The sequence below is a fragment of the Garra rufa genome, chromosome 15 (assembly GCF_049309525.1).
Source record: "Garra rufa chromosome 15, GarRuf1.0, whole genome shotgun sequence".
Lineage (NCBI taxonomy): Eukaryota > Metazoa > Chordata > Actinopteri > Cypriniformes > Cyprinidae > Garra > Garra rufa.
Genome location: NC_133375.1, coordinates 16,272,229 through 16,291,988, shown reverse-complemented (window position 1 = coordinate 16,291,988; position 19,760 = coordinate 16,272,229). Strand labels below are relative to the sequence as shown.

At 37.7% G+C, this 19,760-nt stretch overlaps 1 protein-coding gene across 1 annotated transcript; it reads left to right on the top strand.

Annotated features, from left to right (window-relative positions):
* The first annotated feature begins 538 nt into the window (after nt 1-538).
* ubiad1 (UbiA prenyltransferase domain containing 1) lies at nt 539-18,219 on the top strand. The gene is made up of 3 exons (XM_073819281.1): nt 539-721; nt 11,742-12,339; nt 17,098-18,219. The coding sequence occupies exons 2-3, from the start codon at nt 11,787-11,789 to the stop codon at nt 17,583-17,585; spliced, it is 1,041 nt and encodes a 346-aa protein (XP_073675382.1). The 5' UTR covers nt 539-721; nt 11,742-11,786; the 3' UTR covers nt 17,586-18,219.
* Nucleotides 18,220-19,760: the final 1,541 nt, after the last annotated feature.

Here is a 19,760-nt window from a genome sequence, read left to right as displayed (position 1 = left end):
GTCAAAACGAATTCTTAGCAATGCATATTACTAATCAAAAAGTAAGTTTTGATATATTTACAGTAGGAAATTCACAAAATATCTTCTTGGAACATGATCTTTACTTAATATCGTAATGATTTTTTTGGCATAAAAGAAAAAATCTGACCCATACAATGTATTTTTGGCTATTGCTACAAATATACCCGTGCTACTTTACTATATTTTCAGCCTGTAACCAAATTCAATTTTAGATTTATACTCCATTCATCCAGAAACTAGATTTACTTTTGTTCTTTGTTCTTGAAAAACAAACTGACTTACCTGAGTTCTATATAATCTTTATGAATTTATTTATAACTCTTTCCTTTACTTTATTAACATTTCCTGTCTTCCACAACGCCCCATCGTCAACATATAAATATTTTCCTATCCCTGTTCCAACTTTAGGGAAAACCCCCCTCAGCGAAGTTTCTTGGGCCCTTCAGTGTGTGCAGCGAGTGGGGCGGAATAAAGATGCTGCGCCGTGTTTCCGTCCGTGCCGTTCATGCGGTGGCGCTCTGAGGTGCTGGACGGAAATGGCGATGATGTGTGTCAGTTAATGTTGCTAATGTCGTCTAAATATCCTCTCGACTGGCGCGTTGCTGCTCGGACCCTGCGGGCATTTCTCTGAAGGCCACGGCACGATGCGTGAGCGGCTGCTGGAGTAACTCGGTGCTCTGGTGAAGCGTGTGTGGAGCAGGTATGATCCTGACAGACACTTTGATAATCTCTCATAATCTCTCTGACTAGCATTAGCCTTTAGCAGCCTCACCATCTCCATCAGTGATCAAACATATGAGAGAGACACGCTTTATTCTGTTGCCACTTGGAATCTGAATGTGTGTGTGACATGATGAATGGAGAGAGAGAGAGAGAGAGAGAGAGAAAGAGAGAGCAGCTGCTCGTGTCATGAGTGATGATGAGCAGATCAACAGGTGAGCTCTTACCTGCACAGATCAATCATCTAATGACCCTATCATTGCTGTATCAGACTTTAGAAAAGTACAGTTATGCAGTAATATGACACAGTGAAGCCAGGTTCTCCAGCTAAAGTATGGTATAACTGTCCAGAAAGACAGGCTATTGTTTTTAATGTTGAAAAACAATGAAGATCCACTGGATCAAAATGTGCAAAAGCAAATCTTTCACTTAGTTTATTATAGTTTTTAATTTATTTTCATTGTACATGTGCTAAAACATGCTTTTTGGCACGTTTTTGTTAGCGTCCTTGTGTTTTTGAAGGGCATAATGAAAAATGCTTTTCACATGGACCCTTTTCACACAACTTTACTTAAAAATAAATAAATAAAAAATATATATGTGTATGTATAATTTTTATTTTATTTAATTATTTTTTTGAAAATGCCATTTATAACACTATAAAATTTGTCTTATATGTAGGGCTTCTGTTGACGATTATTTTGATAATCGATTAATTGTCTTTAAAAATCCATTTTTTAAAATTTTATTGACAAAAATCACACTCTGCCACATTTTGCCCAATGTCCTTCAAACAAATGTGCCAACTGAAAGCTATGAAAACACAGTTGTTAATTTATTAGACCACTGGTCGTAATAAATAGAAAAGACAAATATTTGAAGAAAAATATATAAAGTAGCAAAAAATTTCTTGCCATCCAATTTATTTCAACTATGCATTCTGTTAGTTTTTCAAATTGGTATGTTTCGCCGGGCCGTGAAGAAATATAGAGCTGCTAATCATCAGCATAACAGTGAAAGCTAACACCATGTTTCCTGATGATGTCTCCCAAGGGTAACATATAAAGTGTAAAAAGTAATGGCCCTAATACTGAGCCTTGAGGTACTCCATACTGCACTTGTGATTGATATGATACCTCGTCATTCACTGCTACAAATTGATGCCAGTCAGATAAGTACAATTCGAACCAAGCCAGTGCACTACCACTAATGCCAACATAATTTTCAAGTCTATTTAAAAGAATATTGTGGTCAATAGTATCAAACGCAGCACTAAGATCCAGTAGTACTAATAGAGAGATGCATCCACGATCGGATGACAGGAGAAGATCATTTGTAACTCTAATAAGAGCCGTCTCAGTACTATGATACGGTCTAAAACCTGACTGGAAATCCTCACAGATACCATTTTTCTCTAAGAAAGAACACAATTGTGAGGACACTACCTTTTCATCTTTGACAGAAAAGGGAGATTTGAAATTGGTCTGTAATTGTTTAATTCATTGGGATCAAGTTGAGTTTTTTTAATTAGAGGCTTAATAACAGCCAGTTTGAAAGTTTTGAGGACATATCCTAACGATAGTGACGAATTAATAATATTCAGAAGAGGATCTATGACTTCTGGAAGCACCTCTTTTTGTAGCTTAGATGGAATAGGGTCTAACATACATGTTGTCGGTTTAGATGATTTAATAAGTTTGTACAACTCTTCCTCTCCTATAGTTGAAAATGCATGGAATTGTTCCTCAGGAGATCTATAGCATATCTGATGCGATACTGTAGCGGATGGTTGCATAGTTACAATTTTATCTCTAATAGTATCTATCTTGGTAGTAAAATAGTTCATGAAGTCATTACTGCTGTGCTGTTGGGAAAATTCAGCGCCTGTTGGTGCTTTATTCTTCATTAATTTAGCCACTGTATTGAATAAATACCTAGCGTTATGTTTGTTTTCTTCTAAGAAAGATGAAAAATAATCTGATCTAGCAGTTTTTAATGCTTTTCTATAGGATATGTTACATTCACGCCAGGCTGTTCGGAAAACCTCTAGTTTTGTTTTCTTCCAGCTGCGTTCCATTTTTCGTCGTGCTCTCTTCAGTGCACGAGTGTGATCAGTATACCACGGCGTCAGACTGTTTTTCCTGAATTTTTCTTAACCGCAGAGGAGCAACTATATCTAAAGTGCTAGAAAAAAGAGAGTCAATAGTTTCTGTTGCATCATCAAGTTTTCCTGAGCTATCGGATATGCTGAGGAATTCAGATAAATCAGAAAGATTACTTACAAAGCAGTCTCTTGTGATAGAAGTAATGGTTCTACCGTCCTTATAGCGAGGAGTTAGTTTTACAGTTTTAGTTATCTGGAGTATACACGAGACTAGATAATGATCTGAGATATCATCACTTTGATGCAGAATTTTAACGTCATTAACATCAATTCCATGTGACAATATTAAATCTAAAGTATGATTTCGGCAATGAGTAGGTCCTGACACGTGTTGTCTAACCCCAATTGAGTTCAGAATGTCTATAAATGCTGATCCCAATGCATCTTTTTCATTATCAACATGGATGTTACAGTCACCCACTATTAAGACTTTATCTGCGGCCAACACTAATTCGGATAGAAAATCAGCAAATTCTTTAATAAAGTCTGTATGGTGCCCTGGTGGCCTGTATACAGTAGCCAGTAAAAACGTCACAGGAGATTTATCATTAATACTTGTTTCTTTGGATAATGTTATATGGAGCACCATTACTTCAAACGAGTCATACTTAAAGCCCGTTCTCTGAGAAACACTGAACATATTGCTATAAATTGTGCAAACACCTCCCCCCTTACCTTTTACACGTGGCACATGTTTGTAACAGTAATTTTGGTGGGTAGCCTCATTTAAAATAATGTAATCATCTGGTTTTAGCCAGGTTTCTGTCAAACAGAGCACATCTAGCTTATGATCAGTGATCATGTCATTTACAAAAAGTGCTTTCGTAGAAAGTGACCTGATATTTAATAAGCCAAGCTTTATCATTTGTTTCTCAGTATTATATACATTTTTTATTTGTTGAAAATCAATTAAATTGTTACTCTTATATTGCTTTGGACGTTTATTGTATTTTCTAGCTCGGGGAACAGACACAGTCTCACTCTCTATAGTGTGATATCTAGGTGAAAGGGTCTCTATGTGCTGAGAATTAACTGATTTCTGTGACGTGAGGCGGCTAGCAGACGGTCGGTTTAGCCAGTCTGTCTGCTTCCTGACCTGGGCCCCAGGTAGTCAAGTGCAAACGCTAAGACTATGTGCCATATTTCTAGATAGGAGAGATGCTCCACATCCGGAGGGATGAAGACCATCTCTTTTCAACAGGTCAGGTCTGCCCCAGAAACTCGTCCAATTGTCTATGAAACCTATGTTATTTCGCGGGCACCACTTTGACATCCAGCCGTTTAACGATGACAATCTACTGTGTATCTCGTCACCACGGTAAGCCGGGAGGGGACCAGAGCATATTACAGTGTCTGACATCGTACTTGCAAGTTCACACACCTCTTTAACATTATTTTTAGTGATCTCCGACTGGCGAAGTCGAACATCATTAGCGCCGACGTGAATAACAATCTTACTGAATTTACGTTTAGCATTAGCCAGCACTTTTAAATTTGCCAAGATGTCAGGCGCTCTGGCTCCCGGTAAACACTGGACTATGTTGGCTGGTGTCTCTATTTTCACGTTCCGTACAATAGAATCGCCAATTACTAGAGCTCTTTCATCAGGTTTCTCAGTGGGTGCTTCACTGAGTGGGGAGAACCTGTTTGATGTTCTGATCGGAACGGAAGAGCGGTGTTTTGACACGCGACTATGCCGTCTCACAGTCACCCAATTGCCCTGCTGCACGGGCGCTGTAACTACCGGAACCGAACAATTTGCATGTCTCCCTGAACTAGTCACATCCAAAGCCGTATCTAAGTCCCTCACATTCTTACTATCCTCCATTAAAGTTTTGATGTGCATCTCTAGTTCTGAAATCTTCTCTGTCAGCCTAGCTATTTCCTTGCATTTATCACATGTATAAGGCTCACTGCCGACAGAGATAGATAAGCTATATATGTGGCAGGTGGTGCAGACAACAATAGCAAGAGAAGAAGCCATTACTCACCGTTTTTGTAGAATGGTTCCAACTTACCACTGTTGTTATGATGAACTCTTGAAGAGAGGGATGTGAGGAGGAACAACAGAGTGAATAGGACGTAAAAGGAATCACGATTTGCAAGCTAATCGGCTAACTGAATGCTAACTTGTTGCAAATCGTGGTTGTGGAATAAAAGTGAAACGGTTCGCGAGAGAGAAAGGAGAGTGGTAGTAGATGCGAGTAAATAGCTAACCCACTGCAGTCGCGGATTAATGGGTAAAGTGAGCGGTCAGATTAGTGTGACGGATAATTTCACAAGTCTGTTGGGAGTAAAGCTGTTTTTAATTACTTTAAACAGCAGGGAGTAATAATAAGATAAAGATTTCTAAAGAAAAACAAGCTCCAGAAAGCTACAATCACAGAGAGCTAAAAACACAAACCACACGGCAGCTCAGCAAAACAGGAAGTGTCCGCCGTCTTCTTCTTCTTCGTGTATTTTAACGGCAGTTCGCAACCAACGTTAAGGTGCATTACCGCCTCACGCCGTCCGGTTGAAGTATGTTATTTTTATTTACCCGCCATGGTGGCCGGTGGGTGAAGCGAGTTTACCCGCCACAACACAAAATCACCCACATTTGGCTGGTGGCGGGTGCTAATTTCCATCCCTGGGGGTAAGAGTTGTGGCAGTGTACATAAGACTAGGCGTAAATTAAATTTGCATGCGCAAGAGAAACTTTGTAAAGGTGTAAGTCGTGTTTCAGGCGTAAGAAAAAATAATTTGCAGCATTTTACAGTTACTCATAAGTGTAATTCATGTTTTGTTAAAGGTCCCATATTGTCAAAATCGAAATTTCCTGGCTTTTTTGATGATAACTGAGGTCTAGGGGCTATGTAACTACCATATGAGTTTCAAAACAGTCAATCCACAGTAAACTGCACACAGCCTGCTTAAAGTAGCTGTTCATTTTCACGAGCCGCTGTGACTTCCGTAACGATGTGACGTCCGATCTACTCAGTCACCGCCTTCAGTCACCACCCCGAACACCAATCACTGCCCCACCCTCCTTTTGTCAAACCCAGACAATATCGTGTCCATAACATTGCTAAGCAACAACAACACGAAAACAAGTCGAGAAAACCCTGTTCAGTCGATAGATGTCGAAACTACATCATTGCACAGGCTTCAGAACAACGTGAATATAAGAGACCAGTGGCACGTCAACTTCAGCCTCTTTCACACAGCCATTCCGGTAAATACACGGATAATGTGTCCCATGATTTGTTCCGGAGTTGTTTGATTTGGTTCATTCACAGTTGTTTTCCGGAATCTGTGTGTGCTTTACACACAACCCATAAAGACATGTGACGTTTGGATGTGAGATGTAATGCGACGTGTACGTTTCACTAAACTGAAACTAACCGAACAAACTGTGCTTCAGCGCTGATAGTGAGGAGCTCCCTGATCACTGCTTCATTCCACTTTGCACATATTTTTTCGTCGTGAAGAGTCGCATGATAACGTGCATCATCACTACAACACTGCCTTTATAATTCTGGCTTTTGTTCACACAGCGCTCGTTCCCGTAATTTTCCAGAATCAGCGCGCATTGTGAAAGGGGCTTTACTAAAGCAACAGTTATGTAGCTTACTGCATTCGGTGTTTGAAAAAGAAAAAACATTAATGATCATTCTGAAATATCCTGTTGAGTATCAGCAGGCTAGGCTCTCTCTGTGGCTCTGGGCTTGGCTAAAGCATGACCGTAGTTAACTGTGGTTGGCCTGGCTGTGCGTCACTCAGAAAACAACAGGCCAATCAGAAGAGAGGCTCATGAATATTAATTAGATGGGCCAAAATCGACCTGTTCTTGACCGAGCTCCTAAAAAAAGGAGCTGTAAAAATATATTGAGATGGATTTTGGTGCTTATACCGCAAATATATATTCTTAAGGACATCAACCACTAAAATAAACCTCCAGAAATGTGTACAATATGGCACCTTTAAATTGCAGCTTCATGCTAATGCAAAATAAATATGCTTACACTTTTGGCATGTTGTTTTCGCCAAAATACAGTCAAAAGTACTGCAAGTCTGTGAACTGTGATTTGCACGCGAAAACAACAGTTTAAAGAACTGCAAAACGTATTGACTGCGTAGAACCAATCTGTATGTGTAAAAACAAACTGTTGCAAATGTCTAAATGGTTTGTTGTGTATGTAGGGCAAAACGTTGCCATAATAATCCGATATACAGCTCCGTCTTTCTTTTATCTGCGCTGACATTTTTGGCACGATTCTCTCACTCACTGAGTTTTGCAAGTGCGAGAGAGAGAGGGCGGGTCCACCACCACCTTGTAGCCAATCAAATGAGGCTCTCGCGGACTCTCCATTTACTCTTATCTGATTGGTTCAGTAAACACAGAAGATCATGCCAAAACATTTATCTATATTTAGTTCAGGATTGTTCTCCCTGCCGGTGAAATGGTATTTTAATGTACACATACATAAAAAAAAAAGTAAATAAATAAATAACAATTAAAACTTGATACTTTAGGTTGTGTATCATTAAGCTGTGTGTTCATAATGAATATCAAGCTGTATAGTATCCTTTTAGGCCAGGGGTCCCCAAACTAAGGCCCGGGGGCCGAATGCGGCCCGCCCCCACATTTGGACCGGCCCTCTGAACAATGCCAGAGACATATTTTGAAAATGTAATTTTAAATCTGTTCTACTAATATCATGTCGGTATTTGATAATAAAGGTTGGCTTTCAAACTAAAATTTCCCTTAGTTATTAACATAGGTATAATTATTTGTTAAATTCACCAACAGAATGGTACATTCAACGTAAAAGTGTCATCGCGATCGAACAGGTGATGCGCGAGCCAGCTAGAAAAGAGCAATGACAAAATGACTCAATAGCATTTGAGATGAAACTAGCACTTCTTGTGGGACAAGTGCAAAAGCAAAACTTCACTCATCTCCCAGTTACCCAAAGTTTTTCTCGGTTGGTTGTGCATCTTTTTCTTCCACACTTCTTTTCTTCAACTCAACTTTCTGTTAACATGCTTGGATGCAGCACTCTGTGAACAGCCAGCTTCTTTGGCAATCAATGTTTGTGGCTTACCCTCCTTGTGAAGGGTGTCAATGATTGTCTTCTGGACAACTGTCAGATCAGCAGTCTTCCCCATAATTGTGTAGCCTAGTGAACAAAACTGAGAGACCATTTTGACGGCTCAGGAAACCTTTATGTCACCATATTCTAATTTGTTGAGATGGCGAATTGGTGGGTTTTTGTTAAATGTAAGCCAAATCATCACAATTAAAAGAACCAAAGACTTAAACTACTTCACTCTGTGTGCATTCAATTTATTTAATACACAAGTTTCACAATTTGAGTTGAATTACTGAAAAAAATTAATTTTTCCATGACATTATAATTTACTGCGCCGGCACGATCCCTTAAACTGTGATAACAGGAAGGAAATATAAATGTCTGCTTTATTTTATGTACCTCCACAATAATAACAAAACGTTACAAATTGCTTTTGTATTGCGGCTTTGTCGCACCTTGTTATGTCTAGCCTATAGAATTCATATAAATCCAACAAGAGGTACAATCTTTCCTGTGTGAGCTCATTTTCTGTACTATTGTGCTCACACCCAGGCACAGCGCAGTCTATTAGCCTGGAATTCAACCCAAAAGAACAATGCGATGCGACGCACGGCTTTATTCAGCTAAAGTTACCATTTAATAATATATAATTAAAATATGATCAGACTAAGTATCTAATCCGCCAACGCATGTGACAGAAATATTTAAGCATAAGCTCATTTGTTTTTCCGTTTCTCAAGCAAAACGAAATAATAATAATAATAATAGGCCTAATGATAACAATAATAATAGGCTAATTATTATTATTATTATTATAAAATCTCTTTATTTCTTTCTGTTCGTATTTCGATTTGCTATTAAATCAAACGATATTCGAATAAAGAAATATTCCAAGCCCGATTATTCAAAAATAATATAATATGAGTCATATCCTCTGGGTCTGAGTTGGATAGCATTATATTTTGGACAGATTGGAGATTAATCCTAATAAAATAATTAAATCTGGACACAAAGAAAGCATTTTGTTACTCATACTTATCATGTAATAGCTTGATCAGTCACATGAAATTAATCAGAATTAATACTGAAATTTCAAAATATGCAATTGAGTGTTAAATATGATATGGTCTGAAAAACTGACAAATTCCGATAAATGTAGCTTTATTGTTATAGTAAAAAGATACAAGTATTATGTTTTAATTAAGTTGATTTATTTATATTTTAATGTATGTGTACATTAAAATACCATTTCACCGGCAGGGAGAACAATCCTGAACTAAATATAGATAAATGTTTTGGCATGATCTTCTGTGTTTACTGAACCAATCAGATAAGAGTAAATGGAGAGTCCGCGAGAGCCTCATTTGATTGGCTACAAGGTGGTGGTGGACCCGCCCTCTCTCTCTCACGCTTGCAAAACTCAGTGAGTGAGAGAATCGTGCCAAAAATGTCAGCGCAGATAAAAGAAAGACGGAGCTGTATATCGGATTATTACGGCAACGTTTGCCCTACATACACAACAAACCATTTAGACATTTGCAACAGTTTGTTTTTACACATACAGATTGGTTCTACGCAGTCAATACGTTTTGCAGTTCTTTAAACTGTTGTTTTTGTGTGCAAATCACAGTTCACAGACTTGCAGTACTTTTGACTGTATTTTGGCGAAAACAACATGCCAAAAGTGTAAGCATATTTATTTTGCATTAGCATGAAGCTGCAGTTTAACAAAACATGAATTACACTTACGAGTAACAGTAAAATGCTGCAAATGATTTTTTCTTACGCTTGAAACACGATTTACACCTTTACAAAGCTTATTTATTATTAATTTACGCCTACAGTCTTATGTACACTGCCTCAACTCTTACCCCGCGTGTGCAATTCATTATGACATTAAAATATCTCCATATTATTCATTATTTATCCTTTTTTGGAAACACTATTGTCTTTTATAATTAGAGCAAATAGGAGTGGTAAAATCATGTTTCCCTTCACCACTATAGAGTACAACAGTCAAAGCCATTTCAATTAAAACATTCACATTATTTCAAATTATTTTTTAAAATAATCCTTTTAACAGCTGAATTAATGGTGAAAAACTATATTACCCATGATACTGTGTAGAAATCCCACCAATCAGAGAGTCACTGGCCTCTCTAGCTCCACCTACTTCCATGAAGCATGCAAATGATGTGCATATTTTGCAATAAACTTAAAATATTGTTTCTATAATGGATATAATCAACAACTTTTCATTGTTTTTAATTCAATTACATATTTTCAATGCTTCATGTGATTGTAGTTTGTTTTCCTAATTAAACCCGTCAACTGCGCAGTATTGAACTTTTGTCTTTTTTGTCATTTAGTTTCAAATCTAAGTTTGTAATGTTGTGGTTCTCCTCATAGCTGACAGGTATGATTTATGGCTTATATCACTTTTACAAAGAGCTTTTTTTAATCCATATGGGAAAAATAAATGTGACCCTGGACCACAAAACCAGTCTTAAGTCGCTGGGGTATATTTGTAGCAATAGCCAAAAATACATTGCATGGGTCAAAATTATTGATTTTTCTTTTATGCCAAAAATCATTAAGAAATTAAGTAAAGTTCATGTTCCATGAAGATTTTTTGTAAAATTCCTACTGTAAACATATCAAAATGTAATTTTTAATTGTAATATGCATTGTTAAGAACTTAATTTGGACAACTTTAAAGGTGATTTTCTCAGTCTTTTAGATTTTTTTGCATCCTCAGATTTCTGATTTCAAATAGATGTATCTCGGCCAAATATTGTCCTATCCTAACAAACCATACATCAATAGAAAGCTTATTTATTGAGCTTTCATATGATGTATAAATCTCAGTTTTGTCAAATTTAACCTTATGACTGGTTTTGTGGTCCAGGGTCACAAATGTTAATGATACTTGTGGAACCATGTTTCTGATCAAGTGTCCAGCACTAATGCACAAATGTGACCACAAAACCATAAGGTTCAAGATTTATACATCATCTGAACACTGAATAAATAAACTTTATGGTTTGTTAGGATAGGACAGTATTTGTCTGAGATGCAACTATCACGTTTCGGTGCGTGGAAACGCCCCCACAACAACAGACTGGCGTGCAACAAGTCAGTCATTGAAATAACCAGCATTGAAAGATAACGAAGAAGAGGGAGAACAAGCAGTAAGTCAGTAATTTGTTCGCGAACGTCGCATATGTGTATAACAACAATGGCGTCTGCATAAGCACCTTTTAGCAAAACGCCGAGTAAATCAGTCTGCGCTTTGTTTCCCGGCGGACCGAAAATAAACGCGACACTCGCGTCTCCCGGAAATCCGATCAAATTCAACGAATCAGATGACGACGACTTCGACATTCCTGAAGTGTTTTCAGTTAAGTGCACCATATGCATCAGACGTTTAGCCAACGTTCCGTGGGTGTGACGTCTGAGGCTGAGACTACCTTTAAAGTGGTCCAAATGAAGTTCTTAGCAATGCATATTAATAATCAACAATTAAGTTTTGATATATTTACAGTAGAAAAGTGATAAAATATCTTCATAGAACATGATCTTTACTTAATATCCCAATGATTTTTGGTCATTTTGACCCATGCAATGTATTGTTGGCTATTGCTACAAATATACCCGTGCTACTTAAGATTTTGTGGTTCAGGGTCACAAATGTGACACTACTTTAGCTCTTCTGCTGCTTGTTGTTTGTTCTCATCAGTTTTGTGTGTGTGTTTCCACAGCTGCATCCTCTGATCTCTCTGAAGCACTCGTAGATTGAGGTGACTATGGCCTCCAGCTTGAAGCAGACCGGCGGAGAGACCTACATGCTTTCGGGGTCTAACGGACTGAATGGAGCGAAGTCGTCGGGAGTCCCGTCCGCGGAGCGTAAGCACAGCAGCCGTCTGTCCCACATGGCTCGGATGGTTCTGGAAGTGCAGGGCAAATGCGCGGCGTATGTTTTGGCCTTGAGGCCGTGGAGTTTCAGCGCCTCCCTCACCCCTGTGGCTCTGGGCAGCGCTCTGGCCTACAAGCTGGAGGGCTCCGTGGACCTGCTCATTCTCCTGGTGTGCGCCGTGGCAGTTTTGGTGGTCCATGGGGCGGGGAACTTGGTGAACACCTACTATGATTTCTCAAAGGGAATCGATCATAAGAAGAGCGACGACAGGACTTTGGTGGATCAGATCCTGAAGCCGCAGGATGTGGTGATGTTCGGAGCGGCGCTGTACTCGGCGGGATGTCTCTGTGCCACTCTGCTGTACTTCCTGTCCACACTAAAACTAGAGCATCTGGCTCTTATTTATTTCGGAGGACTGTCAAGCTCTTTTTTATATACTGGAGGTGAATATGCTGATTGGTTTTCATGCATACTTTGAGGATAAGTGTTCTTGGTGATATAAAATTACAAAACATGCTGGATATTAGAGGTCGAAAAAAATGAGCAGTTCTGTCTTCTACTGATTTCAGCTAGGCAAGTTTATTTATATAGCACATTTCATACACAATGGCAATTCAAAGTGCTGCACATAAAAGGAATTAAAATCATAATAGCATAAAAATCATACAAATTTAAAATAATAATCACAACAATAAAAACAGAGAATTTAAGAACATTTAAGATGATTTAAAAAATTGATTTAAAATTAATTAGCACAGTAAAATGATTATACATAAAATAATGCAGTCTGTTCGGACGTAGCACAGTGCTCATTCAATAAATGCACAACTGAACAGATGAGTTTTGAGTCTGCATTTAAATGTGGCTAATGTATTAGCACATCTGATCTCTTCTGGAAGCTGATTCCAACTGCGGGTGGCATAATAGCTAAAAGCGGATTCCCCTTGTTTTGTGTGAACCCTTGATATTACTAACTGACTCGATCCTAGTGATCTGAGTTGTCTGTTAGGTTTATATTCAGTGAGCATATCTGCAATGTATGTAGGTCCTAGGCCATTGAGTGCTTTATAAACAAGTAAAAGTACTTTAAAATCTATCCTAAACATAACTGGAAGCCAGTGTAAGGACCTGAGGACTGGTGTGATATGCTCTGATTTGTTGGTTCTAGTCAGAATCCTGGCAGCAGCGTTCTGTATGAGCTGCAGCTGTCTAATGGTCTTCTTGGGAAGGCCAGTGAGGAGACCATTACAATAGTCCACCCTGCTGGTGATAAAGGCATGAACAAGTTTCTCCAAGTCTTGACGGGAAACAAAACATCTAATTCTTGCAATGTTTTTAAGATGATAGTATGCTGATTTAGTTACTGCTTTGACATGGCTACTGAAACTGAGGTCTGACTCCAGAATCACACCCAGATTCTTGACTTGATTTTTTGTTTTTTGACCCCTAGTGTCAAGGTACGCATTTACCTTATGAACTTCATCTTTGTTTCCAAATGCAATGACTTCCGTTTTCTCCTTGTTTAACTGTAAAAAGTTTTGGCACATCCAACTGTTAATTTCATCAATGCATTGGCAGAGAGAGTCAATGGGGCTGTAGTCATTTGGCGATAAGGCTAGGTAAATCTGGGTATCATCTGCATAGCTGTGATATGCAATTTGGTTCTTTCTCATTATTTGACTTAGTGGGAGCATATACAGGCTGAACAACAGCGGCGCTAGAATTGAGCCTTGTGGGACTCCGCATGTCATGGACGTCCACTTAGACTTATTAAACTCACATAATAGCCCCTCCCTTCTAAGTATGACCTGAACCAATTTAGAACCATCCCAGAAAGCCCGACCCAGTTTTCCAATCTATCTAAAAGAATGTTATGATCGACAGTGTCGAACACAGCACTGAGATCTAGTGGTACCAGCACTGATATTTTGCCAGAATCTGAATTTAGGCGAATATCATTTATTATCTTTATGAGCGCTGTCTCTGTGCTATGATGTTGTCTGAAGCCAGATTGGAAATGGTCCAGGTATCCATTTGAGTTTATGTAGTGGTTCAGCTGATTGAAAACAACCTTTTCAGTAATCTTGCCTATGAAAGGAAGATTTGATATTGGTCTATAGTTGCTCAATATGGTGTTATCAAGATTGCTCTTTTTCAGAAGGGGCTTAAAACTGCAGTTTTCAGGGAGTTTGGAAAAGTCCCAGAAAGAAGTGAGGTGTTCACCACTTCTAAGAGATCTGCTTCTAAACAGTTAAGCACACTTTTGAAAAAAGATGTGGGAAGTGTGTCAAGGTGGCAGGTTGACGATTTGAGGTGCTGTACTGTTTCTTCCAAAATGTTGCTATCGATTGCTAATTCACAAATTCCAGAAACAGTTTCCTTATTTTAGTTAGTGTAATTTATCACAACAGTCATAAATCAACATTGAGAGCAGTGTAGCACACACTTCATGTAATTATATCATATGTGACCCTGGACCACAAAACCAGTCACAGGGGTCATTTTTTTACATTGAGATGTATACATCTTCTGAAATCTGGAAAAATAAGCTTTCCCCATTAATGTATGGTTTATTAGGATAGGACAACTATTTGAAAAAGAAATCTGGAATCTGAGGGTGCAAAAAAAACGGAATATTGAGAAAATCGCCTTTGAAGTTGTTCAAACGAAGTTCTTGGCAATGCATATTACTAAACAAAAATTAAGTTTTGATATATTTACGGTAGGAAATAACAAAATATCTTCATGAAACATGATCTTTACTTTATCCTAATGATTTTTGGCATAAAAAAAAAATAGATAATTTTGAGCCAAACAATGTATGTTTGACTATTGCTACTTAATGTTGGTTTTGTGTCCAGGGTCACCCATATCATAACTGACGTTTTACTTTGCACTTTATACTTTGCAAAAGAACAAACAAAACCACATCTTGAGTACATGCCGACACAAATAGCTCCATACAAAGTCAGTGATTTAATGAAACATTCATAGACGGTAAGTGAGTGTGTGAGACTCCTAGCTCTGATAAATACCAAAGCTCAGAGCACTTACCAAATACTCAAAACTCATCAAGTAAGTAGTCAAGTGCTCAAGTGCAAAAACCACAAGTGTATGTTTTAGGACAGGCCCAATGACGCACTTCATTTCTGAATGAATCGGCTATTTTGAACAAATCATTTGAATGAATGATTTAGTGACTCACTCATGAATACAGGGACTTGCTGGCGTAATATAGCTTCATTTTTAAGTCCTATTTCAGTTTTTACAAATATAATTTTTAAAAGTGCAGTTTTCAGTGTTTTCAGTGTAAATGCATACATGTCACCTTTGCAGCTTCTGCAGTGCAAATATTAATTTTATTTGATGACTTTAATTAATTGCTATAGCGTATTATTATTTTTGTAATTATAATTTCATGAAATGTAAGAATTTGACATAAGGTGACCCATATATTTTATCAGGTTAAAGGAAAAAAGGACACTCGCATTGAATGGTATCATTAAAAAAAACACTGAAGGAAATTTACTGCATCGAGTAAAGATACCATTTAATTTTAAAGTCTAACAGAGTTTAATGTAGAGTTGAATGTTTTAATGTAGTGAAACATATAACTGAAAAAATGCTAGAAAACCCTTTAAATCTGGTTATTGAGCAAATAAGTAGTCAAGTGCAAAGAGAGCAAGTGTATTAGGACAGGCCCAGTGACTCACTTCATTTCTGAATGAATCAGCTCTTTTGAACAAATCATTTGAATGAATGATTCAGTGACTAACTCAATGAAGACAAGGACTGGCATAATAAAGCTTCATTTTTTTAATCCTATTTCAGTTTTCAAAAATATAATTTTTAAAAGCATAATCTCATAGTGTTTTCAGTGTAAAAGCATTCATGTATCTCTGCAGCTTCTGTGCCACTTCTGCAGTGCAAAAATGGATTTCATTTGATTGGTAACAGCTCTATAGCATATTATTATTATTATTATTATTTTTATAATTATAATTTCATAAATTTTAAGAATTTGACAAGATGAACCATGTATTTCACAAGGTTAGAGAAAAAAAGGACACTCGCATTGAATGCCATCTTCTAAAAATACACAGAAGGAAATTTACTTCATCGAATGGAGATGTCATTTTATTTTAAAATTGATTAATGTTTTAAGGCGAGACACTGCAGGTGAATAGGATAAAAGATTAATTAATAGTTATCACCTTACTTAGTTGATTGATTACATTGATAATTGCAAACATTTTTTGTATTACAAGTTTTCTAAAATTAGGTTTTAATATGCAAATGAGGCTTTATTTAATGAAATATGCACTCATTTGCATACATTTCTAGTACAAAAATCTAAACCCTGGATGAAGTCAGTTTCAAAATTTTTGTTTGATTTTTAAGTCAAACGATTTTACAGAGGGGATTTTGGGTATCTCATTTCGTCACTCCATAATTCAGAACATACTTAGAACAGGCAGAAAACGATATATATATTTTTTTAACAGTTTTTTTGGGGGGGGCAAATAAAATGTATAAAATCAAGCAAATTAAATATGAACAAATCCCTCTGTAAAAACCTTCAGGATATTGACAGGAATACAAATGAGATTTATGGCTCAGTGTAGAAGAAAAAAAACTCATTTTAAGAAAACAGCCTTTAAACCTCTGTATTGTAATTGAAATCTATTGACACAAATAGATAAAGTGCTATAAAAGAAACACTTTTAAAGTGTTTTTTTTTTCAGACTAATGGAAAGAAAACACCCAAAAAACACTGTTATGAAACACCAAAAAGCCCAAACTCTCAAACTTGACAGGTGCATGAAAAAACTGTGGTTTTGCCCTTAATGTAGTGAAATGTCTAACTGAAAAAAAAAATGCTAGAAAACCTTTAAAGCTGGTTATTGAGCAAATACAGAGCTATCAACATACTGTATTTGATCAAAAAGGCTAAATATTGATTTTTTTTAAAAAAAATTTTTACCTACATTGCAGTCTTAATTTAACATCTGAAGAACCTTTCCGTTTCACAAAAGTTCTTTGTGGTGAAGGAAGATTATAAAAGGGTAAGAAAGATGGTTTAAAGAACCTTTGACTGAATGGTTCCATGGTATCGCTGTGAAGAACCTTTTGAAGTGTATTGTATTAAGAGATTGACAAATGAGAATTGGTCCTCACATGTTCTTGTGTTTTAATGGCAGGCATCGGGCTGAAGTACGTGGCTCTGGGGGACGTGGTCATCCTCATCACCTTCGGTCCTCTGGCCGTCATGTTCGCTCACGCCGTGCAGGTGGGGTACCTGTCGGTGCTGCCGCTGGTGTACGCCGTGCCGCTGGCGCTCAACACCGAGGCCATCCTGCACAGCAACAACACCCGAGACATGGACTCGGACAAGCAGGCGGGAATCGTCACCCTGGCCATCCTGGTGGGGCCCACGCTCTCCTACGTCATCTACAACCTGCTGCTGTTCGTGCCCTACCTGCTCTTCTGTATCCTAGCCACACGCTACACCATTAGCATGGCTCTCCCGCTGCTGACGCTGCCCATGGCCTTTCCTCTGGAGAGGCAGTTTCGCCGGCAGTGTTACGCCAAGATCCCTCAAAAGACTGCCAAGCTCAATCTGCTCATGGGACTCTTCTATGTTTTTGGGATAATTTTGGCGCCGCAGGGTAGCTTGCCGTTATTGTGAAAGAACTGTTTTTTTCTTTTCTTTTAAAATTTTTGTTCGTTTTAAACAACTCTAGATACTTTGTATTTATAGCGAAGCTATTGGCGAGTTCAGAGACTTTAATTTATTGTTGTTAATTTATGTTTTGGGAGCGGTACGTAGGCTGTCCGGGACATCAGTATTGTCAAAACAGACCGGTCTGGAAACGAAGAAGCACATTAAATACAGTATAAATGTATATAAATATTACGGTTTGCTAGTGAATTGAACATTTTGGACCTTTCTTGTTATTTCATGCTTTTATAAACTTGAGTATGAATCATTTTTTAATGATGTTTTTGATTGTACGTTTTATAAATCCAGAAAATCATCTTCCTTGTCAAATCTCAAGTCCTTGTCTGCTCCGTTTTGCCCAAAAGACTCAAAAGTCCCAGCGTGGTGTTCAGTTGGGGAGTATTTTCAAGAGGGAAGCTTAGCGCTGAGTCATTCTTTAGTTATAGTGCCATTGACTTTGATGGGTTTTGCCAAATCAACCAACTTCAAGTCCTGAATCTTCAATGGTAACGCTTCTCAGCTGGATCGTATGTATAGATGGCGTTAAAGGACATTTCAATGCCACATTTGTTCTTTCCAAATAAAAGATATACTAAATTAAGTATGCTTTCATTCATTCTGCTATACATTTCCCTCCTTGACACAGTGAGGATGTTACGGATAACCAAGGGAGCAAGTATTGGAAAGTCAAGCTCAGCTTGTTTTGGTTTTTAGGTGTGTGCGTCATACGTCTGCTCCCCAATCAGAAAGTGAGCACAATTTCAGTTCTTTTTTTCTGATAATAATACACACATATATTAATACAGTGATTTTTAGATGCAATCTATGCACCTGTTCTTTTTTAGACGAGTGTTTGTGGACAATGCAAGTTTGGAAATGTGTAGTTTAGCAATTCTGAAAGATGAAGATGAAACGACTGTGAAATTTGCGTCAGGCTGATTTTCCTGATTGAATGTTTGAAACATCTGGAAGCAATCTAAAAATGTTGAAGAGTGTTGCAGTTGAAAAGTTGCAATTGAACCTAGATAAAGTTTGTCAAGACAAACTTTAAGTTGGCTTGTAAAAGCCTGATCAGAAAGTGTAAAAAGGTTTGTAAAAGTTTTAGAAATGGTATGGTTTTAAAGCATAAAGTTTGAATGTTTTGAAGGCAATAGTCTGTCAGATGGATGTCACGTTACTAGCATGTCGCTAGCATGATTTAGTAAGTTACAAGCATGTTTCTAGCATGATTAGCATGTCATTAAACATGATTCTAGTTGCTAGGCTTTGTTAGATGGAATGAAAAATAGATAAGTGTTGATCATTTGAACATTCTGTCAATGTAAGTCTATGGGATTTGTTTTGATGAATAATGAAAAAAAAAATCTAATTGGCTCTAAATGTTCAAGTTCAAAATTATTCAAGCCCCAAAAGTAAAATTGGGTGCATAATCTTTTATTCTTTAAACCCACTAATAAACACTGTTTGGAGGTGCTTAGAAAGCTTCTGTCAGCTCTCTACTGCAATCTTGGACCATTCCTCGCCTGAAAAAGCTTTCAGATCACTGATAATCTTTGCTTTTCTCTTTGCCACTGCTTTCATCAAATTCAACCAAATATTTTTAATGAGAATTGAATCTGGAGACTGAACAGGCCACTCAAGAACATTCTGTGACTGATCCCTGAACCAAGCTTAAGTAGATTTGGATGTTTACTTTGGCATGATTGTCTGCAGAAAAGTCCATTGATCATCAGCTTCAGTCTTTGCACCAAAGGCATCACAATTCTTGCCAAAATGACCTGATACTTCAAAGAATCCATGATGTCCTTCAAACAGTCATGAACACCCCCATAACAGGACTGGGCCTCCTCCAAGTTTGACGATGGAGATGGTGTTCTTCTGCTTATCAGTTCTGACATTTTTTTTTACACCAGACATATACCGCTGATCCATGGGTCCAAAAAGTTCCAGTTTGGTCACATCACTCCATTAAACATTCTTCCAGAACTCCGCAGGTCTATCCAAATCAATTTTAGCATGTTCATGGCCTTTTTGTTCTTCTTGGGTAAAGAGTGATATTCAGCAACATGAAGGCCATACTTGTCTAGTGTTCATCTTATTCTCTGCATTGAAATGTTTTTCCTCCTTTCGTCGGGTCAACCT

Excerpts from the sequence above, each read along its gene's own strand:
- ubiad1 (XM_073819281.1), top strand. The coding sequence starts at position 11,787 with ATGGCCTCCAGCTTGAAGCAGACCGGCGGAGAGACCTACATGCTTTCG. Across the intron at positions 12,340-17,097 it reads CTCTTTTTTATATACTGGAG|GCATCGGGCTGAAGTACGTG; the intron begins GTGAATATGCTG and ends TTTTAATGGCAG.